This window comes from Camelus ferus, chromosome 17, assembly GCF_009834535.1.
Source record: "Camelus ferus isolate YT-003-E chromosome 17, BCGSAC_Cfer_1.0, whole genome shotgun sequence".
Taxonomy (NCBI): domain Eukaryota; kingdom Metazoa; phylum Chordata; class Mammalia; order Artiodactyla; family Camelidae; genus Camelus; species Camelus ferus.
Genome location: NC_045712.1, coordinates 31,652,170 through 31,674,985, shown reverse-complemented (window position 1 = coordinate 31,674,985; position 22,816 = coordinate 31,652,170). Strand labels below are relative to the sequence as shown.

General features: G+C 59.2%; 1 protein-coding gene and 1 long non-coding RNA gene across 2 annotated transcripts; one reads left to right on the top strand and one right to left on the bottom strand.

Annotated features, from left to right (window-relative positions):
• Positions 1-4,299: 4,299 nt before the first annotated feature.
• Positions 4,300-6,023, bottom strand: LOC116657210. The gene is made up of 2 exons (XR_004312235.1): positions 5,386-6,023; positions 4,300-4,929 (listed from the first exon to the last, which is right to left on the bottom strand). It is a non-coding gene; the product is annotated as an uncharacterized LOC116657210 (long non-coding RNA).
• On the top strand, positions 6,009-18,366 carry KLF15 (Kruppel like factor 15). The gene is made up of 3 exons (XM_032458834.1): positions 6,009-6,167; positions 10,097-11,182; positions 17,207-18,366. Exons 2-3 carry the CDS (start codon positions 10,122-10,124, stop codon positions 17,367-17,369), a joined length of 1,224 nt encoding a protein of 407 aa, XP_032314725.1. The 5' UTR covers positions 6,009-6,167; positions 10,097-10,121; the 3' UTR covers positions 17,370-18,366.
• Positions 18,367-22,816: the final 4,450 nt, after the last annotated feature.

The following is a 22,816-nucleotide window of genomic DNA, read 5'->3' as shown; positions in this document are numbered from 1 at the left end:
CACCTAAGAAGCCCTGGTCAACAGAGGACACAAGCATCTTCTATGGCGGGGATAAAGTTCCTGAGGATGGCCCACAGGAAGGAGCTACATGGGGCTGGATTTCTACTCTGAGTCAGAGATTTCTACTCTGTTCCAGGCACTTTCCTAAGTTCTATGTGAATTAATTCACTCAATCCTAGCGGGCCCAGACTGCCCGTCAGGAAGCCCTGGGTTGGGCAGGAGCTGGAGGCTGTCAGTGGCCCGTCCTCCCCGGGGGGGCCCCTCTGGAGGAACTGAGCAGGAAGGACACCCGTGCGGCTGAGGCAGTGGGGCTCTTGTCCCCATTTTATAGGCAGAGAACGGTCCAGAGCCCTTGCTCCAACAGAGGCGGGGCTGTCCAAGAGAAAATGCTCCCTCCCCCCAGGTTGGGGCTTATGGAAGCAAGTGGACACTGGGCAGGGCCATGGTGCCCAGAGCCTCAAACTCCAGGGCAGGTCAAGACGTGTCTTCTACCGTGGTGCTGGGAGACATGGTGGAGCCTCGGCCAGGAGCCCTCTCCAGCCGGCCACTTGCATCTCACTGTGGGAGACAGTGGGGATGGCGGCAACGGGACAGCCACCAGTGGACAATCCCACAGAAAATGGGGCGGGGCTTGCTGGACACGGCTCTGGATGAGGCAGGTGTGGGGGTGCTGTTGACCGAGTTGGAATACCCCAGGGGGTCGTGGTGTTGCTGTGCTCCTCCAAATTCCTACGTTGAAGTCCTAACCCCAGGACCTCAGAATAAGATTGTATTTAGAGAAGGGGTCTTTACAAAGCTGATCAAGTTAAAGTAAGGTCATCAGGGTGGTCTGAAGCACTGCAGCTGGCATCCTTACAAAAGGAGATTAGGACACAGACTAGCACAGGGATTGCCTGTGTGAGGACATGGGGAGACGGACGCTGTCCTCAGAAAGAATCAGCCCTGCTGATACCGTGTCTCAGACGTTGGCCTCCAGGGCTGCAAGGAATGACATCTGCTATTGAAGCCGCCTGGTCTGGGTGTTTGTCACGGAGGCCCAGGCTGACTAATATGCTGGGGCAGGCTTGATGGGTTTAATTTGTGGTGCCTGGGGGCGCTCAAGGGGAGTTTTCTAGGGGAGACCCGGAGGTGGGGCAGACACTTGGCTCACGGACGGGATCTCTGCGGCCCCGAACAGGCCCCACCGTGGAGCACAGCAGAGCCGATGAGGCGCTCCTGATGGGCCAGCCGGGCTGTGGCATCCTTGGGCCCCGCGAGGGCTCGGCATGTGCTCTAGGCCTCCCACGCAGGCCTCGGGTGCCTCCAGGACAGTGTGTGGGTCTGAGGCCCCACAACCGCATCACCAGACCTGCACCGGGCCCTGGGGCGGCACCCTCTCCCACAGAAATCTCCTCACCTGTGACGCTGGAGGTAAAAGTGGGCGTCTGTGAGGGCAACACAGGTGTTGCTGGCCTGAGAGCTGGAGGCTTCAGCAAGGGCTGACCCACCCGTCCTGGGCAAGAGGCATCAGGGCAAAGACCAGGAGAGGGGCAGCTTCAGAAGCTCTGCTGGGTGCCTGATTGGCAGAGGGACACAGCCACTCCCGGCGACCTCCTCACACCCTCCTCTCTGCCCGTGCCTCTCCTGGGAGACAAGAGGGCTGCCGTGATCTGTGCAGACAAGCCCGTGGGGCAGAGACCCGGAGCGGTGGGCAGGGATCACACCTCCCCTTGTAGACACGAAAGAGACACACACACCACTTAGAATTTGGTAAAATGAAAAACAAGACAGAAATGTGGAGTGAGACCAGGCAGAATTTTATCTTTCATCTCATGCCTCTCTGCAGGGCTTGAACTTTAAATTATGCACAGGGGTTACTTCTACAAGAATTACTCAAATGAATGGCCCAGATGTCAGCCCCAGAGGCTGGGGCTTGAACCAGGGAGACAGAGAATCCCACGCCCTTGGTCCCCTCGACGATGTGGCCTCTGTTTCACAGGCTTCTTGCATTTCCCAGCCTCCGCATGCCCTTCCCCAAGGGGGTTAAGGTGTGCTGCTCTGTAAAGTATCTCCCCAATCTCCAGGTGGAGACCCTTGCTGCGTCATTCGAGCTCTTACTCACCCCCTCACTGCCATCACCCTACTGTCCCGGGCGGAGTGCAGGGTCTGGTTCTGCAGTGTTGCTCAGCTCCGGGCCAGGGCAGGGTGGGCACCGAGGAGCACCCAGTTGTAGCGGAAGGAGTGATGACAGCCTCGGTCAGTCTCTGTCCTCCCAGTAACTTTCCCACCCATGACTTCACCTGATCTTCAAACAACCCTGTGAGACAAGCATGATGGGATCTTGAGAAAACTGAGGTCTGCCTGGCCTGCTGACTTGCCCGCAGCCACTCGGCTGACTAGAGGGACTCGACATGGACTAGAGTCCAGGCTGGAACTCTGGCAGGTGCCAGAGACCACCATTCATGGCAGAGGTAGGGAAGAGGAGAGCCCAGGGGCACCCAGTCCCCCAGAGCTGCACTGACGTGCCCAGCCACGAAACAGAGGAAGCTGGAGCCCTCGCCCCAGAGTTAAGCCCCACTTCTGTCCCTGGGGCCTTTGCCACTAGTCTGCCTGGGGGGACAGGCTCCTGAGACTCAGGCTCCATTCTGGTTTCTTCCTGATGGTCGTGCCCCCCAGGGCCCTGGGCTGTTGTCCCTCAGGGCTGTACATGCCCATGGCTGAGGGTCTGGGGCCCAGGGCTTAGCTGCTTTCCCTGGAGCAGGGACAAACTGGCCTCTTGCCTGCACGTAAACTCCAGGGGCCTGCTTGATGGGGAAGGATCCAGGCTCCCACCTGCAGAACCCTCTGCCTGTATTTTTGCCCAGCCCCTGGCCAACTCCATGGCCATCCCCTTATGCCTGCCCACTCCCGGCCATGAGCCCAGAACAGAGGGGTCTCCTCTGCATCCCAGCACGTCGTCAATCAGAAGAGAGGGACACTGGCTAGCTAAGGGGGGGGGGCGGTTGTTGCCTCCCACCTGGGAAGAGAGGACTGCTGGGGCCCCATGGCTTGATGGCATCGCCTCAGATGGTCCCTTTATGCCCTGACCACTGGATGGGGCCCTTTAAATGCCCCCAGGGCAGGCTGGAGGCCTTGGGGAGGCATGGGAAGGCTGCGGGCATGTGTGTGGGACACGGATGAGGACAGGACCACTGACCATAGTGCTAGGGACAGTGCCAGCTCTCCAGGAACTCTTCAAATACTATCAATCTGTTAAGTTTTGGAAGGAGAGAAAAGAAACAATCTCTCAGTTCACGATAGATATTTCTGAAGTGTCCTAGGTTCTGGGGATACAGCACTGAAGGAAAAAATCCAAGTATGCATTCTTAGGGAGCTTGTCAGATAGTGGGGAAAAGACAGGCAATAAACAAATGACGTAAATGTTTCTTTTTCTTTGCCATCTCTTTTGAAGAGCATCATCTGGCCTGTTTCTCTTCTGGGCAAGGAATTCCCAGCAGCATTTTTCCAGTACATTGCGGGGGTTCTCCTCCCCTAAAATGGCCTGCGGTAAACCCTATAGGCACCTGCACAGGTGGACCTTCAGGTACTTAGGCTGCCGATACCCCCATTCACTCACTTATTCACTCATTTATTCAGTCAGCACAAATCTACTGACCCCTCCTCTGTACAGGCCCTGTGCCATGAGGGACAGCATGTGAGCCTCAATCCAGCCTGCAGGTGGCAGGGAAAGTAGGTGTGGGGCCAAGTCCTCAAGAAAGCTAAGTGTGAGCTGATATCTGAATGATGAGTGGGCTTACAGGCCAAGGTGGGTGCCAGAGGGAGGGGAGAATGAGCCAGTAGGAGTCGCCTGTACAAAGCAGCTCCCTGGAAGCTAGCCAGGGGTGTTCTGGATCTCTTTGGGGAAAAGTGGTCTCCTAATTTCTCCAATGACTGACTCCTTTACCTGTCTGGTGTAGTAGATTCCTCAGCCCTATTTAATTTAATGTCAAGGTTAAGGCAGGGCTCCCTGAGAAGGTAACATCTGACCAAAACCCTGGAAAGGGTGGTGGAACCATGGGGCAAGCACTTATGCAGGCAACAGGAACAGCAAGTGCAAAAGCCCTGAGGTAGGATCTTGCCTGGTATGTTTGAGGAAGCACAGGGGCCAGTGTGGCTAGAATGATGTGAGCAAGGGGGAGAGAGGGACAGGGAAGGTCGAGGTCAGTATGGGGCACCTCTGTAGGGCACTGCAGGTGGTGGTGAGGCGGGAGCCAGGGAACATTCTGAGTCCAGGAGGGACTTGATCTGACTCAGGTTGTAACACAAGCATCTTGGCTGTTCTTCAGTTTCTTTCTTCTCTAGTTTTATTGAGATACAACTAACACACAGTGCTGTGCAAGTGTACAGTGTACAACAGGGTTTGACTCACAGGTTTGGTGAAATGATGACTGCAGTAAGTTCAGCTAGCACCCACCATCTCCTTGAATACAATAAAAAAGCAAAAAGAGAAAAAAAGATATTTCCTTGTGATGAGAACTCAAGACCTACTCCCTTAATGACTTTCACATGTGACACACAGTGTGTTAATTATACTTATCACATTGTACATGACATCCCTAGTACTTCTTTATCTTATACGTGGAAGCTTGTACCTTTTCACCACCTTCCACCCATTCCACCTCCTCACCCTCCTCTGGTAAATCTGATCGCTTTTTCTGTAAGTTTGTCTTTGTTTTTAGTTTAGATTCCACATATAAGTGAGATCATACAGCACTTGTCTTCCTCTGTTCTTCAGCTTCTGACCAGCATGTGCCGAGGTTTTCTCGTGGGCTGAAGCTATGGGTGTGTCTTTGTTTTCAAGCTTCTTCTGACCTTTTGGTGTGGTTTTCCACGAGGTGATGAGGGGCACTGGGCTGGAAGTGTATGAGGAGTGAAGGTCCAGTGGTGGGCAGGGATATAACTGGCTCCCACCTGCACAGAGAGTTATGGAACCGTCCATACCTCTGTCTCTTCTATAAAAACAGGGGATTCTGTCTGTTCTGCTGATGCTGCCATAAAGGTTCAGGCAGTTCAGACAGCGTCATCACCATCCTCATCCTCCAAATACTCCCCAAGCTTCCGTCTGGCTCATGGTCGCAAGAGCTCCAACCCTGACACTCCTGGGTACACAAGGAGGGCCCCCGGATGCAGAGTCGAGCGCCGACACGGACGTAGGAGCCCAGACCCACGCATTCCCGAGAGCCTGGAGGTCCTTCCTGGCTATGAGTTCTCGCTCTAGCAGTGTCCGGAGAGGAGCAGAAACGCTCTCCACCTCCCAGGCCAGGAAGGTAAAGGATGCAAGCTCCGTAGAAGGAGCTCCCTGAACACCCCACCCCGCCCCCGCCAGACCGTCTGGGCAGACAAACCGGCCTGCTCACCCCTCCTCACCAGCTGTGCGTCCGGAGGATCGCGGCCTCAGAGTTCGTCTCTTCTGTAAGGTATTGGCGAGGATCCCACGGGCGTGGGTAAAGGGCGCGCAGCACCCTCAGCTCGCGCGTCTCCTGGGCGGGTCACGCTGCGCCTCGCGCTTCCCGCCCCCAAGGGCTGCTGCGGACTCCAGCTAGTGCGCTTTCCGACGGGGCGGGCGGCTCACCGGACGCCTGCCCGCATCTCTCCAGCAACGTCCCAGACAAGTCCCCGCGTTACCTGTTGGTCCGCCCGCCGTCGCAGATGGGAGCCAGGGAGGGCGGGTCGGGCGGGGGCTGCCCCGCGGCGCCCAGCCCGCGTGGCCTTTCTCGGGGCCCCAGGCCCAGCCCTCGTTCTCACCCGGGCCGGGCCGGGATTCAGGAGCAGACTCTGCGGCGGTGACGAGCCCACCGCGAGGGGAGGGGGCCGGGCGCTGGCGGGCGGTGGGCGGGTCGCCGCTCGGAGTCCCGGCAGCCGCGGGCAGGGGGCGGGGCCGGGACGGGCGCGGCGCGTGACGCGAGGCGCGGGCCAATGGGGCGCGCGCCCGGGGCCGAGCCTCCTGCGAGCCTTCGCGGCGCCCGCCGCGTCACGTGAGCCCGGGGAGTGAGCGCCGAGCGAGCGGCGGCGGCGGGGGCTCCGCCGCAGCGACGCGGGCCGGGGCGAGCGCGAACGAGTGCTGGACGCGCGGCCCCTGCCCCCAGCGCAGCCCGCGGGGGCCCGGGACCCCTGGGCCTGGCCGCCGGCCGGCCGTGCGCCGAGTTCAGGTGGGAGCGGCGCGGCGAGGCCGGGCGCGCGTGGACTGGGCCTCGCGCGCAGGGGTTGGCGGGGGCGCGGGGGGCGCGGGGGGCGCGGGCCGGCCTCTGGGCTCGAGGCCTGGCGCCCGCACCGCAGTCCCAGGCTCCGCGCGAGCGTCTGAGGAAATGTCGGAGGAGCCGGGGTGCCCCGCGCGGGGCCGAGGGCGGACAAGCTGGTGGCAGAGTGACCCCACGTGCCCACTGGCGCTTTCCCGGCGCGGGCCGGCCCCCTGCCTCGGCTCCTGGCCCCGCGTGTCCGTGCGCGCCTCGTGGGCCGGCCTCCCATATGTCGGGGCCTGCGGGCGGGCGAGCGCGCGGCGGGGAGGGGCGAGGGGTTACTGTCGGTCACCGCGGCCGGCCTGGGGGAGGGGGCGTGGACCGAGGGCTGGGTGCCCCGCGGGCAGCGCTCCAGGCTCACCATGCTTCCCTTTCCCACGCATGTTCCTACACACGCTGGGGCACCACACGGCTCCACGCGCGAGTGCGTCGCAGATGCCCCCCCAGTCCCAGCTCTCACCACGCCCCGCACAGGCGGTCACACGGCACGAACTCGCACCCCCTGCGTGGTCAACCGCGCGGGATCCCACCCCGCCTGCCCGGGCGGTCCGCTCCCTCTCCCTCCCCTCTGTCTCCCGTGGAACCTCCCCCACCCCCGCCACGGAAGGGCTGTTTTCTCGCCCAGTCCCCAGAGGTTGACAAAAATCCTCAAATGCCTGAAACCCTCAAGTCACTTCCCCCCAAGGGCCGGGTGGCTCTTCGAGAGCCCTGTCGCCCCACAGGTGCGAGGACTGCGGGCTCACGACTTTGGGGCCTGCGAGCGGCGCAGGAGCCGGGACTCTTATTTTGAAGGGCGGCCCCCGCCCGCCGCCCCCGTGATTTGCACGCTGACCCAATGGAAGGCCCTTGGCCGGCGCTCGGCTTGTTATCAATTACATGTTGTTCCTGCAGCCGCTGTGTCCCCGGGAGGATAAACAGCAGGCCTGGCCGGGCCGGGGAGGGGCGGAGTCCGGCCGCTGCCGGGGACTGTGCCCGGAACAGGGTGTCCCTCCCCCTGCACGCAGCTTGCGTCTCCGGCCGGGCCACGTGCTGCTGTGCTTCAGGGCCGGCGCCCAGCGCCCCACAGCCCCTGTGGACTCTCGTAGCCCTGCCTCCATCCAGGCGGCTGAGCCCTGCTGTAGGACCCGGCTGCCCAGCCCAGGCGCTCTGCTGCTGGTCCCATGCCTGATCCCTTCCCCTTCACTCAGCAAGTTCTGCCAGGTCCCGTTACAGACTCTGGGATAACACTCAGGACAGCTTATATTCTGGTGGGGAGGCAGACAGAAAATGAAGTACACAAACACATAACCAAGGTAGTGTCCAGCAGTACAACTGTTAGGAAGACTGCACTGTTGGGTCTGTAACACAGGGTGGTCAGGGGAGGCCCCACAGGGGACGACCTCTGAGCTGAGATCTAAATAAGGCACTCCCTCCAAGAGTGCTAGGGAAGAGGGGTCCACGGAGAGGATAGTGGCAGTGGCTTGCAGCCATGAAGCCGGTGAGCTTGGTTCACAGCCAGTGCGAATGGAGCAGGTAGAGCTGAGGTCTGGGACAGATGGACAGGGCCCAGGTGCTGGGCTATGGGAAGAGATTGGGTCTCATTTCCTTTGGAATCTATTAGAGGTTTCTATTGTACTTACTTATTTCTGCTTCTGTTTCTTTTATATTGTTTAATCTGTGAGTTTCTCAGTTTGTTTCTCTAAAAGGTAAGGCCTTCTTAGAATGTACTAACTGCAATACATCATCACGTTTTAAAAAATTATAATTCCTTAATATTATGGAATATTCAGTTGGTGATCACATTTCAGTGCAGGAACATGGCCCAGTCTGCCCCTCACCAGTCATGGCCTGTTCCCGGTTCCAGGAAGGCTGGAGTCCCCACATTCCTAAGCATCACAGCAGAGGGGCAGTACTTGCCCACTGAGGCTAACCCAGAGGCTGTAGCTGACCGGCACCTGCATGCGCACGGCTCCTATAGTGAGTGCTTGGTGTGTGTTAGCTCATTCCCTGAAATGTGATCTTACAACACCCTGGGAACTAGGCACAGTTGGCAGCATCCCCACCCAACACACCAAGACATGGCACAGAGGGGTTGTGCCACCTGCGCAAGGTCACACAGCTGATAAGTTGAAAAGGCAGGAACTCAGAGAGTGGACGACGGGGGGGGGGGGGGGAGGTCTCAGGCCAAGAGTGGGCTCTTCACACGAGCTGGCATTTTCATTCCTTTTTAGCATCCAGTTTGGTGAATAATGTGTATTTCAGAACTCTCAGTTTTAAGTCCTTAGCTGAGTATTTAAAACCAAAAAGCCAAACGTTCTCCTGCAAAACTGCCCTGGGTACAGACTTGCCAAGGGCGTCCACCTTGCCCTAGTTTCCTGGGGCTCTGTGCAGCTTCCCACTGGGGTCATTGAAGCATGGAGCAGATGGGGAAACTGAGGTTTGGGAGCAAGGACTCGCCCAAGGTCCCAGCTGATGATGGCCTGGCTCTGGGCATTGCTGGGTGCCAGGATTAGTGCTCTAGAGAGAGCAAGGGGCTGGGTGCAGAGGTGATGCCATGCGGCAGAGAATCTCTGGCTTTAGGTGCAGAACGTTCCCCTTCCTCAACCTCAGTAAACACCGCTGTAGTCACTGGGTGGGGACAAAGGTCCACAGAGGTGGCCATGTCACAGCTGGACACTGTTGACTCTCCCTGGACACGGGACCTAGCATGGCCTTCAGAGGACACAGCTTTCCCTCTCATGTCTGCTGGCGGTCTCTGATCCCCTCCTGGGCACCAGCGGCCTCACCGGGAGCGGGGGACACAGCCAAGACCTGACAGCCCAGCGTGCCCCCAAGGAGCCCCTGGTCCAGTGGGGAGACAGGAGTTAGCTGGCCTTCCTGAGGTGGTGCGCGCTCCTCGGGTGCGGCCACGGCATTGATCCCTGTCCGTCCCACCAGGCAGTTGTGAAGTCAAGGAGGTAATAGCTGTGCTCTGGGACCTGGGTCCCTCTGCTCCCGCAAGTTAATCGCTGGCAAAGCCTCGGTAAGAGGCCTGGCGCAGTTGAGAGCATTTTGTGACAACACCTCTCTGTCTCCCCCATTTCACAGAGGAGGTGGCCAAGACTGGAGGGGTCCGAGAACTGGAGGGTGGGCAGGCTGCCCCCTTTCAGATGGGGAAACAGCCCGTGAAGGCAGGCACATATGGGTCTTTAATTTTGCCACAAACTAGGATGTGCACTGCCCAGTTAAATTTGAATCTCAGATAAAATTTTTTTTAATATAAGCGTGCCCCATCCAATGCTTGGGATATACTTATATTAAAAGTTGTTCAATTTTTAAAAATCTGAATTTCAAACTTAACTGGGTGGCTTTTATTTTTATTTGGTCAATCTGGCAACCCTACCCAGGCTGCAGCAACATGGGGTCAGAGGGCAAATGGCCATTCTCCTACCCGCTCCAGTAATCCTGCAGGAATGAGGCTGCGGTTAGTCGTCCGCAGAAGGGCAGCAACTCTGCTGAGGTGGACGGGATTCCCGCCCTGGCTGTTTGGGGTGCAGGGAGCCTCCTCACACTCACACTCTTCCTCACTCACTCCCCGGGGTTCATAGACACATGCGTGTTCCTTCCTAGAATTGTACTGGAAGATCTGTGAAACCACATGGGCCGGGTTGTGCAATGGGCCTGGAGAGCACTTTTGCAAACAGGTGGTGCAATTTCGGAAAACACTCTTGCAGACAGAGCCCTCCCATGGGACAGGATGGAGGCAGGACCCAGGCGTCTGGCAGTGGGAGGCTGTGGCAGGCAGCAGAGGGGGGCCACGGGCCCATGAGGTGGCAGGTGAGTGTGCCGCCTTCCTGACCGGGCTTCCTTGTTCCTCTCCGCAGCTGCCACCGGCACGGCCAGGCCAGCATGGTGGACCACTTGCTTCCAGTGGACGAGACCTTCCCGTCACCGAAATGCCCGGTTGGTTATCTGGGTGACGGGCTGGCTAGCGGGCGGGCGTACCACATGTTGCCCTCGCCCCTCTCAGAGGATGACAGTGACGCCTCCAGCCTCTGCTCCTGCGCCAGCCCCGACTCGCAAGCCCTCTGCTCCTGCTACAGCGGTGGCCCAGGTGCCGAGGGCCAGGAAAGCATCTTGGACTTTCTGCTGTCCCAGGCCACGCTGGGGGGAAGCAGTGGCTGTAGTGGCATTGGGGCTAGCAGTGGCCCTGTGTCCTGGGGGACCTGGCGGAAGGCATCAGCATCTGTGAAGGGGGAACATTTCTGCTTCCCCGAGTTTCCTGTGGGCGAACCCAATGACATCCCGAGGCCCTTCCAGCCCACCCTGGAGGAGATCGAAGAGTTTCTGGAGGAGAACATGGAGCTCGGGGTGAAGGAGGCCCCAGAGGGCAACAGCAAGGACTTGGAGGCCTGTGGCCAGCTCTCTGCTGGGCTACACAGGAGCCACCTCCATCCCGGCTCCGGCGGGAGAGAGCCAGGTGCTGGTGCCGGCAGCAGCCAGGGCCCAGGAGGGGGGCCGGCTCCCGAGGGCCCCATCCCCGTCCTGCTGCAGATCCAGCCTGTGCAGGTGAAACAGGAGTCTGGTGCGGAGCCCGCCTCCCCGGCGCAGGCCCCAGAGGGTGTCAAGGTGGCCCAGCTCCTGGTCAACATCCAGGGGCAGACCTTCACGCTTGTGCCCCAGGTGGTGCCCTCCTCCAGCTTGAACCTGCCTTCCAAGTTCGTGCGCATTGCCCCCGTGCCCATCGCTGCCAAGCCCATTGGGTCAGGACCCTTGGGGCCTGGCTCCACCAGCCTCCTCATGGGCCAGAAGTTCCCCAAGAACCAAGCGGCAGAACTCATCAAAATGCACAAGTGCACTTTCCCTGGCTGCAGCAAGATGTACACCAAAAGCAGCCACCTCAAGGCCCACCTGCGCCGGCACACAGGCGAGAAGCCCTTCGCCTGCACCTGGCCGGGCTGCGGCTGGAGGTCAGTATGGTGGCAACAGCCCAGGCTGTGAGCGCGGTCTGCTGGCCTCTGCTCCCCAGCTGTGCGGCCAAGGCCACGCTCTCCAGTGTTAGATTGTGCTGGTTAGGGAGAGAAGCAGGTGGGCCAAGGGCAGGGCTGGAGCTGGCACTCTGCCCTGGGTTTCCTCCTCCCTCGGGCTCACTGGTCTCCAGTGTCACTGTGACCAGGTAAGGTTTGCTGCAGCTGTGCTGCAGGAGGGGCTGGGCCACAAGGCAGGTGGGCTCTTCTGGGAGACAAGGACAGCTCAGCATAGCAGAGGGTCTGCGGCCCTGCACACGTAGCTTCTCAGTGCCTCGTGGTACCCGCAGGGTAAGTACACCCTTACTCCCTTCACAGCTGTGCAGACTGAGGCTCAGATAAGCCAAGTAACTTGCCCTGGGGCATACCACTTTGTAGCTAGGATTTAAACCCAGGGTTCAGGTTAGACAAGTCGCATCCTGAAAAGGCTGCTTCCCCAACCAGAGGGACCAGCTGCTTTTACAGACGTCCTTGGGCACGTGGGCTGGGCTCCTCATGGGGACCTGGTGGCATGTTTGGGAAGCCGCAGAAGCCAACCAAGAGGGAGGACCAGGCTCGGGGTGCCAAACCAAAGACAGGCTGGTCCTCCAGGCTCTCTGCTCACAGGGGGGGAATCCAGCTTTCAAAAGCAGCGGTCTTGCCCAGGGTTACCCAGAGCTGGATGGTACCCCATGGGCCACCCCCAGGCCCCCAGGGGCAGCTTGCCGTCTTTGAAGCGCATGTCCATCTTTTCCTGAAATTCAGGCAGCAGGCCAGCAGCTGGCATGCTCAGGGGTGCCCCCGCTGGCTCTCCCTATTTAGGACGCCCACCCTGCGGGAACCTGGTTCACCTGGGAGGGGTGTGCTGCTGGCCCAGTCTCGGTCTTGGCTGGTGCAGCGGCCACACGTGTGCGGGAGTGACACAGGTGCTTGTGCGTGTGCAGAACCGGACCTCATGAAGGTCGTGTGGCTGTGTGTGTGCACAAGTGTCTGCATCTTGCTTTCTTCACGTGTGTCTCTGTGCACTGGGTGGCCATACGTGATTGCACACGTACATGTTGTGTGTTTGTGCCCTGTGCATGTGTGTGCGTGAGTGCACGTGTGAAGCAAGCAGGGAACAATTTGCAGCTTTTGTTTTCTTGACTGGATCTCATCTGAGGGCACATGAGGGTTGGCCCTGGGGCAGAGGCACTGGCCACACAGTCCTGGCCAGCCAAGGCTGTGGCGTGGATGGGAGCCTTGACCAGAGTGTTTGATGTGATGCTGGCAGCCCCATTGCAGGGAGTACTGAGCTGGCCAGAGAAGGGGCTTTTCTGAAGATGCCCCCGGACCCAAGGGCTTCTTTGAGAGCTCCAGCCCTAGGTGCTGAGTCTCAGTGATGGTGCCGCCTGCAACCTGGAGCCTCATCCATTCAGCCAAGCAGGTCCCGGGTCAGGTGTGCTTGTAGGGCAGCTCGTGAGGCCTGAGGGATGGCAGGGACGCAGCATTCACCATCACGTGCAGGACATTTGGGGCTCAACTGCAGGAGGGGCAGCTGGCGCCATGGTTGGAGCCCCAGCCCTGGTTTCCTCATCTGTAAAGCGGAGGACTTGCTCCCCGCCCCTGCCTAGCAGGGCTGTGGGTGCAGGGGGGTCACAGCTGCACCCCTCCCATAGGTTGTGTGGCCACTCATACGAGATCAGAGTGTGAGAAGGGCCCGGCTTCCACGTGGGCAGTCCCCATCCTTGAGGCATCCCAGACTCGCAGGTCTCGGCCTGTGTCCTCCTTGTGGTGGGGGTGGGGCTGTGGAGGAGTTGGGCAGCCTTGCTTTCCCAGGCTCCTTCCCCGGGCCACTGCTGAATTGGGGGGGAATAGCCCCTCCAGCTGGGGTGAGGCTTGGTCTTGGTCAAGGTGGCCCACCTGGCCCGTTCCCCCAGGAGGAGAGGACCTGCATTCTTCTGGACTGTCCCCAAGAGGAGACGGGACCCTCAGCTCAGGGTTCTTTGTAGGGAAGCAGATCTCAGCCCAGAGCATGGTGGCTTCAGAAAGTGAGTTCCCCATGGGAGGAGGTATGTAACAAGAGTGGGACTTGTGGGGATTCAGCTCTGCCAGTCTGAGCCCTGGCACTGATCTTGCTTGGGATCCCGGATCCCCCTCACAGGGGAAGGCAAGGTGGGTGCCTGGCACATTGAGGTCTCCATGGAGCCCCCTGGGAGCCATCCATGCCGTCAGCCACTCCCAGGGCTTCTCCCACATCCTCCGGAGCCAGGTCTGGCCTAAGAGGGGTCACACGTGGCAGAGGCAAGGGTTGGCTGGGAGCTGAGGGCTGTTTCTGTGAGGATGTGGGAGTCCTGGCTGGTCTTCAGGGTTCCTGAACCCCTGGGGATGTGCACGTGATGTGAATGGCCCTTAAATTTGGTCATTGCCTCCAGTTGAGTGACAGGGTGGAGAGTCCTGGTAGCAGTTGAGTGGGAGGATGGCCTGCCTTTGGGGCGGCTCCATCTGGACAGGACAGGGGAGGTGGTGATGACAAGGACGTGATATTCATCAATTCAACAGGCACTTACCGAGTGTTCAGCACTGTTCTCAGCGCTGGAATCCCCAACACAAATTCCCACACTGCTTGTATACTGCCTGCCTTGGGGAGCTCATTACCTGTTGTAGCCTTAGGCATGCTTGGTACATGTAAATTCCTATCCAGACACTTTCTGGCCCACAAGCCACGTGGTCTGCTTGCCAGCCTCCTCCCTCAGCGCAGGCCCCCCCCCCGGCCCTCTCTGTGTCCCTAGGCTCCAGCCCTTTCCTCCATTGGCTGCTGGTCTTGCAATGGTTCTGGCTTGTTCTTCCCATGTCACACGCTTGGTGAGGCCTCCCAACAGCCCCAAGACATGTCAGCACCACTGCATTTCACAGAGGGGCACCGAGGTCCAGAAAGATAGTCATGTGCCCACAGGGACAGAGCAGGAGCCCCGGTGTGGCTGGCACCCTTCCCCCACCCGTAGCCCCGGGCTGGCCTTTCCTCACTCTCTCCCTGTGCATCTGCTGCCTCAGTGGCTGGTCTCCTGTCTCTTCCCCAAGGCTGTCGGCTCTGCCAGGCATCACACTTGCGGGCCAGGAGGAACAACACTGAGACAGTAGCTCCTGCTGCCTCTGTGGAGGCTCCACCCCTGGTAGAAGGTCCAGGAGGTGGGCATCAGCGTGTTGTTCCTCTTTACAGAAGGGAGATCACAGTCAGAGCAGTTAAGTAAGTTCTCTACTGTCACACAGCTGGTGAGTGGCAGAGCCGGGATCTCAAGCCGGACTGCCTGCCCTCCCCGCCCCCACCACTTCCCCCTAGGCTCAGGACCTCTCTGCAACCCCCTCCACCGCTCCAGTGGGGTTGACCTCCATCTCCGCCTGGGCCAGGTTGACCTCCACCTCCGCCTGGGCCTGCCCTTTGGGGCAGAGTCCCTGCCTGCTCCCGCCTCCCAGTGTGCAGAGCTCACCGCTCCCAGCCCATACTTCTCGGTGGCCCTGGTGAATGGTTTGCTCTGTCCCTCTGGGGCTGGTTTGGCCTGGTGCTCTGTCCTCTGCCCTGCCCTGCACCCCTTTGTGCCATGAGCAGTGTCCTCCCCCAAGGCTGTCACTGGCCCAGGTAGCCAACCGCCCCTCCCTTCTGCGTCTGGTCCTAAACCCAGCATTCCCTGTTCTTCCTCCATGGTGATGTGGTTCCGGCACCCTGGACGGGGCCAGGACCAGGCTGTCCCTGTTTGGATCTAACTGTCTGGGAAGAGCTGTCTGCCACCTTCCTAGAAGTTTCTTTGCTTCACTGTCAGACGCCAGCCTCCTTTGTTCCCTGCAGCAGAACGTCCTGTTCTGTGCAGAAAGAATGCCCTCCTGCCGTGGCTCATAGGCGTACTGACCACTCGCCACAGCCCCACATGGCAGGTGCCGTGTCATCCACAGAGGAGACTTGCAGGCCCGAGGCTAGAGCCAGGAGGAGGCAGGGACAGACCCAGTGGCCCCACGGCCAGCCTGCTGTGTCACTGCTACCCCTGTTCTATGAGGCCCCCTCTGACCTCCCTGCAGTCAGCAGAGCTCTGAGTGGTGTTGGGCAGGTTGCGCACTGCACAACCCTGGGGTCCCTGTTCCCGTCACAGCCCTTAGACCCGACTGTTCACCGTGATGGCTTTCTGGCTGATGGAAGGAGTGCCTTCACATGAGGCAGCTGTATGTGCCTGGGTGGTGCTGACATCACAGGCTGCTCTGGAGGGTCCCTGTGCCTGGTGCCTGGCGGAGCTCAGGACCTGCTGGTGGCGTTGTAGCGGTCTGCTTGCCCCTGCCCTGGGTGGGCCCAACCCCCGCTGGGGCTCTGATTGCTGGGTGTCTTGATGCCATGTCCTCACACACAGGGCTCTAGTGCCCACATCACACACCAGGCCAGGCCCTCTGGTCTCCAGGGTGGGCAGGGTGCAGCAGGGAGCTGTGTGGGACCTTTGCTGTGGCCTCAGCTGTTCTGTTGTTGGTGACCCTGTATCAGGGCCTCTGAGCCTCAGTGTCCTATCTGACAGATGGGTCGGTTCCTTATTTCCAAAGGCAGTGAGAGCACTGCTCTGTGCCAGCCCCAGTTGGCACCCTGGAACATGAAGCCTGACCACTCTCTGGGGCAGGGCCCTGGGCCACCCGCTTGTCCTCCCTGCCTCCAGGCCAGGCTCCCATCTGGTGCTTCAGCCCTCCTGCTGCCCACCTGAGCTTTCCCAGGGCTTGTTCTGCTGGCTGTGGGACCAAGGCGTCTACCTAAGGGGTCTGGCCAGGGGTGGGGCCCCAGCCCTGCTTCTTGACTGGGCTAGGGACGGCTGCTCTGGGTATCACCTAACTATGTCTAGGGTGGCCCCAGGTCCAGGAGTGGGGCTGTTGGGCCTGGTACACCTGTGTGTGCACGTGTTCATGTGCACATCTGTGTGTGTGAGTGCATGCCCCCGTGTTCGTGACGTGCCCACGTGGCATGTGTGTGTGCGCACTGGGACTTGCGAGGACCTTCTTTCTGACAGCTCTGCATCCTCCTGTGGGTGCAGCTGTGTTCCCTCTTCTGCATAACTGCACTTCCTGGGCACCTGCCATGCACCAGGCACTGGACTGGCTGTGGGAGGTGTCTTCCAACATGGAGCTGATTAGTGGCACAGACTGACGTTGGTCAGAAAGTTGAAAACGAATTTAAAATGGCAGCAATAGCAACAGAGCCTAGGAGGGAGACGTGCCTAGTGCTGTGGGAGCGTGGGATGGGGGAATGTGGGGTGGGACACGGTCCTGGAGGGCTTGCCTGAGAGTGACATTTGAGCTGAGCTCTAAGGGGTGGGGGGGGGACAGGAGCATTCCAGGCAGAGGAAACAGTGCCTTCACATGTCCTGTGACAAGCAGGACCAAGGACAGGCCAATGCAGGCAAAGCACAGAAGAAAGTGGGGGTCTCACTGCCAGGACCAGGCTCAGGGGTCGGGGAACCCTGTGTCAGCTCGGGTACCCTTAGCAGCTGCTCCATTCCAGTGGCCTCTGGGCAGCCAGCCCGGCTGAGGCCAGGGGAGGAGGTGGTAGGAGAACCATTTAAACTCTTGGGAGCACCCCGCCAGGGTGCAGTTATATTTGGGGATATGGTAGGGGGCCTAGCTTTCAGGAAAGCAGGGTGCAGGAGTTGTGGTAGGGGCTGGAGTCTGATGGAGGCCGTTGGGGAGCAGTAAGTGCTGGAAAGGAGCCTCCTCCGAGGCCTGTTTCTCCTCTGGGGTGTCCTCCCGTGCAGACCCCCAGGTTCAGTTCTGAGGGAGCCTGAGGTGCAGCTGCTGTTGGCCGAGTCACCACCCTGTGCGTGGGAGCTGCAGGGTGTGAATCTCCGGCCTGGGAGCCTGGAGAGCCCGTGGGGTCACCCACTCGCTGCCCGGCCTTCTGTTGGCTGCTCTTGGGGGTGGCAGGGGCATGGTACAGCAACTTGCCCAGTGGATTCGGAGGTGCTCGGCCCCCTGACCACCCATGTCCTGCAGGTTCTCACGCTCGGATGAGCTGTCCCGGCACCGGCGCTCACACTCAGGCGTGAAGCCCTACCAGTGCCCCGTGTGCGAGAAGAAGTTTGCACGCAGCGACCACCTCTCCAAGCACGTCAAGGTGCACCGCTTCCCCCGCAGCAGCCGTTCAGCCCGGCCCTGAACTGCGCGCCCACCCTGCCTACCCTGCCTGCCCTGCCCGGTACTTCGTAGCAATAATTTATTGGCCTCCTTCAGAGGGACGTGATAGTGCTGCCAAGTCACCTTCTGGAGCCCGGGGGGTGTGAACCCAGAGCCTCCACCTGCTGCCTCCTTGGGGAGACTGCGGGCCACCTGCTCCGGGCTGGAGGCAGCCTTCCTGCCTTTGTGCCTTCCCGCCGCCCAGCCTCGCTGGAGCAGCGCTGGGGCCTGGCCCATCTCCCACTGGGCTCCCTGCCGGGGCCGAAGCTGGCACTTTATTGCTGGGGAAGAAGAAATGTGAAGTTTTGAAATGCCAGTTCCCAGAGGGAGCCATGCTGGGAAGAAGGAAGTAGGCCAAAAGTCCAGGCTGTACTGTGGTGTGAACGTGGCTTTGTCCAAGATGCCTTGCTCAGCCTGACCAGCAGAGGGTACAGGCAGGGCGGTCAGGGGTGCGGGACCGGGCCTCCAAGTGGAGGTGGGATTGGGGTAAAGCCTTCTCTTTGGGGGGTGGCAGTGCATGTGCTTGAGTTAGATGTGCAGGGCAGACAGGAGGGTGCAGGTCAGCCCCAGAGCGCCTGTACCAGGCATGGCTCAGCCCCTCATCCTGTGTCCAGACAAGTCAGGACAGCAGTCTCCAGGGCCACCTTCAGGAGGAGAGGGGAGCAGCTGCACTGCGTGTAGAAGAGCTGGGGGGCCTCCCAGCTCTGACTTAGACATGCATTCCTTATTTTGTCTAGAAATTAATGTCAAATGAACTAGCTTGTTTTGAGGGGTTTATTTCACATCCTATGAATGTATGTAAATAAAATGTACATAGGTACATCTACATAAAATCTTTTAATAACATATCAACCTTGTGTAAATTTGAAATTAAAAAATCTATAAAGCTGGTGTACATATGTTACAATTATGTATATTTTCTTTGGTCCTTCATAAAAATATATTTACTTTGCCAATAAAAAGAGAAAAGAACTCAGTAACTTTGTTTGCTGTTTTCCTCTGATCTGCCTGGACATGGGGGTGATTCTGGGGGCTGTCTCCATGTCTGCATTTGCAGCATTCAGGGGAACTTCTTTTGTACCCGGAGGGATACAGGAGGCCCTGGGGGTCCGGCCCTGGGGGTCCAGCCCTGGGCCAGTGGCACAGGATCCCCATAGCCCCAACTCCTCACCAGCCCCTGGGTTTCTGCTCATCCTAGTTTCCTGGAGGACTGCCTCTCCTCCACAGACCCACAGCCACCCAACCCCAGTGACACTTGTGGAAAGAGACCACAGGGCCACCACTCCTCTGGGTTCCTGTCTGAGGCCCTCGCTCAGCACTTCCTATCCTGTGTGCAGTCCACTGTGCATCTATTGTGCACCTACTGTATGCACTGTATGCCATGGAAGTGGCATGTTATCCCCATTTGCCCGGGTGACTCAGAACTGCTTGGAGTCTTGACTGGGTAGAGGCAGACATGGAGCTCTGGGGAGACAAGGCCTCCCAAACCCCCAGGAGGCTTGTGCAGCTGAGGCCTGGACCCGTCTGTGTGTCCTGGTGGGCTGGCAGTGGGGTGGGGACTAAACAGCAAGGAAAGGCAGTGAGCTGGCGAGGCTGGGCAGGGCAGCTGCAATGGGCAGCTACAGTGAGAGGACTGCCAGGTCCTGCCCACCTGACGTAGGAGGTTGTTCACTCCCCATCTCAGGGACCCTGAGCTCTGGAGCAGGTGGTGAGGCTCCTGTGGGATTGCAGCAGAGATGTGGAGCAAGGCCTGTGCACTGTGTGCGTGTGCGCCGTGTGTACATGTGTACCTCTGCCTGTGCATGTGTGCACTGTGTGTACGTGTGCACCTCTGTGCATGTGTGCATGCCATGTGTATGTGTGCACCTCTGCCTGTGTGTATGTCGTGTGTATCGTGAACCTCTGTGCCTGTGCATATGCATGTGTGCACACCATGTGTCCTCGGAGGTGGAGGCCATGGTTCCCACTGACTTGGGAACCTCCCACTACAGCTGTCTGTCCTGTCCAGTGGGAGCTGGCATGTGTGCCCAGCACAGCACAAGTGATCAGAGAATGGACACCCTGTACTGAACCCTGGTCCTGGGGAAAGGACTCAGCCTGTGACCTCTGTCCCGACCAGACATACTCTCTCTGGCCAGACGTGCTCTGAGGAAGTGAGGCACTAATTTCCAGGTGCGTTAACACAGCTTTCTTCATCTGTAAGTAAGTGCTGCAGCCCAGATGAGAGGGACCCCGTAGGGCCGGACAGTCACACTGGGGGAGCCTGTGAGCACATGAATGTGTGGTGCTGGGCACTGACCCAGGACACTGCTCACCTCCTCGCAGTGTGTGTCCCCAGCACCATCTACCCAGCACAGTACCAGGCCGACTGTGGGTTAGGCTGCTGTAGCAAGATGCCCTCAGTAATAAGTGTAATATGCTAATATGTAACGTGTATAATATACTAACACATACATGTGATACACTAGCACACATTGTGATACAGGCATGCATGCTATGTATATTACACTGACACAACATACAGTATATAACGTGTGTGGCACACTAGTGCAGAACACGCTACTGCATGTGTAGTATACTAACGTGTAACACATATACTAATATGCTCACAACACACTGATACACAACTAAACAACATAACAGTTATATACACATAAGGTAAGCAGAGGGCTGGGGAAATAGCCCGCCAGTGGGCAGCAGGAGGGCCTGCTGGGGGGGTCTCAGAGAGGACAATGGAGACCCGCCTGTTTCCAGCGTCCAATCTGTGCGTGAGGCCTCTCCCCTGAGCCGAGCTACCCCTGCAGAGCCCGAGGGCAGTCTCGGAACCGGCGGCTCTGGGACCAGGTCGTGGCCTCGCCGGGAGACGCCCAACTGCAGACTGAAAAGGCCGAGCCGGAATCGAAGGCGGGGGTTTTAGCTCCACCTCTAGCTGCCAGACGCCGTGACAGAAAGAGGGCGGCGGGCGAGCCACGGAGCCCTTCCCAGCCACCTGCGCCAGTGGCCCGCCGAGAACCCACGCGGAGAGGCCACCCGTGCGGGGCAGCGGCCAGACCTCCTGGCGTGGTGAACGCGCCCAGCCTCGTCCCGCCGTCCGTCCCGCGCGGCCCCACGGCCCGAGCGCCCGCCCCACCCGCGCCATGGTCTGCGGGCCGGCCTGACGTTTCTGCAGAAATGTCGGAAATGTCGCTGTGCACGGAGCTCTCCTGTGAGAGTGCCCTTTGTCATATAATTAGAGCATATATGAACGTCTAACATACACTCATATGACTGTGATACAATAATACGTAACATTTCGCTGCATAACGTGTAATTATAGCCACGCGTGCACTTACGGAGTTTAAGTCACAGCTGCACGGTGTCCAGCTACAGTTTAAACAATAAAACGCTATCATCTCGGCGCGCACGCGCGCGGCGCCTTCTCGCGAGGCACGCGCGCCTTCTCGCGAGGCATGCCTTGTGCGATACCTTTCTCGCAAGACACACCTTCTCGCGAGGCACGCCTTCTCGCGAGACACCCCCTTTCGCAAGAAACTGGCACCAGTTCTTGGCGTCCGTCCGCCGTTCCGCAGGCTTCCCGCTTCTTTGAGCGCGCGGACTCCGAGGTTGCCTCGTCCGCGCGGGAGGATAACCCTACCTGCCTCCTAGGTGTGCGGACGCAGTGAGCTGAGGGGCGACGCGCTCTCGGGACAGCGTCAGGCAGGGAGCAAACGCTGTTTCTGGTGGTGGTGCTTTTCCGGCTGCTGTGACTGTAGTGTCCCGCCCGCGGCCAGGCGCGTGCCCCGGGTGCGCACGGGCCCTTCCGCAGACCCTTCCTCAGAGCAGGCTTACCCGGCGTCGGCACGGGACACCGTGCTTGCGGGTGGGTCTGCGCGGGGCAGGTGGTGCCAGGTGAGAAACCAGATAAACCTGACTGCAGGTGGCAGCGGCCTTGAAAGGCCAGGCCACTGAATACGTGCTTAGCATTATTATGGTTATGAAATTTATCGTGTAGCGTAATTAGAACAGATAATGCCTCACGGGGTTTATTTGCATTTTCTGGATGGGAAGCCAGTCAGTCTCTGCGCCTCCTGTTCCCTGTGGGACAGCGGGGAGCCCCCGGGCGGAATCTCTGCGCCTTCACTTTTTCCACCCCACAGGGGCGGGCCCCTCATCCCAAACGGAAGACCCCAATATATGCCCCGGTCTTGAGGTGCCTGAGGGCAGGGCCCTGTTTCTCGGGCAGGGGGTGGGGGGTCGTGCCTCGGACACCTGTAGGCTGAGCCTACCCCAGAAGGGCCAGATGGGCAGTCCAGGCGCGATGGCGGCTGGTGACCGCGAGCTTGGGCCCAGTGGCTGAGGGTCTCTCGTTCCCCGCTGCCCCGCTGCGGTGTCCCGGACCCTGGTGGGCGGGGCTCGCCGGCTGCTCCTCTCCACTCCTGTGGGCTCACGTCTGACCTCTGTGCCGAGTGCGCCCTGTTGCCACCAGCCCCACCCTCCCAACCCTGCAGAGGGATTCTGGCGGGTTTTTCCCTAAGGCCGTCCTCAGGCTGCTGGACACTCCCAGCCGCCTGGTATTGCTTGCCAGGCCTTGGTGACTGTAACGCAGCAAGAAAGAGTGAGGGGCAACAGTAGGAAAGGAAGGGTTGGGGACGACACTGCATGTGGCATTTTAGCCCAGAAAATCGGAAAACAGTCAGCTGATGGTCTAGCAGAATTCATGACTGTCACTTGGTGGTCAGATGCCAGATAAACACGTGAAAGTAGGTTATTTATAATCAGGTTATTTGATATCACTGTACCAGCTCGCAACTGCTGCATAACAACCCCCTCCAAACTGGGCCCTAAAACAGCTGTGCCTCTGTGGCGGGGTCTGCTGGCCTGATCTGGCCACGCTCACATGTCTGTGGTCAGGGAGGGGGTGGGTTCTACTGCACACATCAGTCATTCTCCTCCTGGGCCCAGTGGGCCAGTAGGGGCATGTCCTCCCAGTGAAGGCAGAGCTGGGTCCCACCAGGTGACTCCTGACCATGGTGAGGGCAAGGGGGCAAGAAACCAGGCCCATGTCTTGATCTTTGTTCACATCCGTGTACTGCAGCCCATTGGCCGAAGCAAGGGACATGGCCACGCCCAGCATCAGAGGCAGTGGGGATTGGTCAGCCCATCCAGGAGAGAGCACCATTAAGTCATACAGCAAGGGGCGCAGATAGTGGAACGAGCATCCCTGGGACCAGCGGTGTCATCAGAAACCAACTTACAGCTGTAACAGTAAACAGCTGTTTATTTATGACTTTTCATGGCAGCAAGAATCATCACAGACAACATGACAATAAACTGGCTAAAAGCATGCGCGAAGGTGATGAAAGTTTAATAGAAAACACAAGGAGACTGGGTAACTGGACCCAGTGGAGTTGCCCACTGGCTCCCCACAGGGGAGACAGCGTTGCAAAGAGC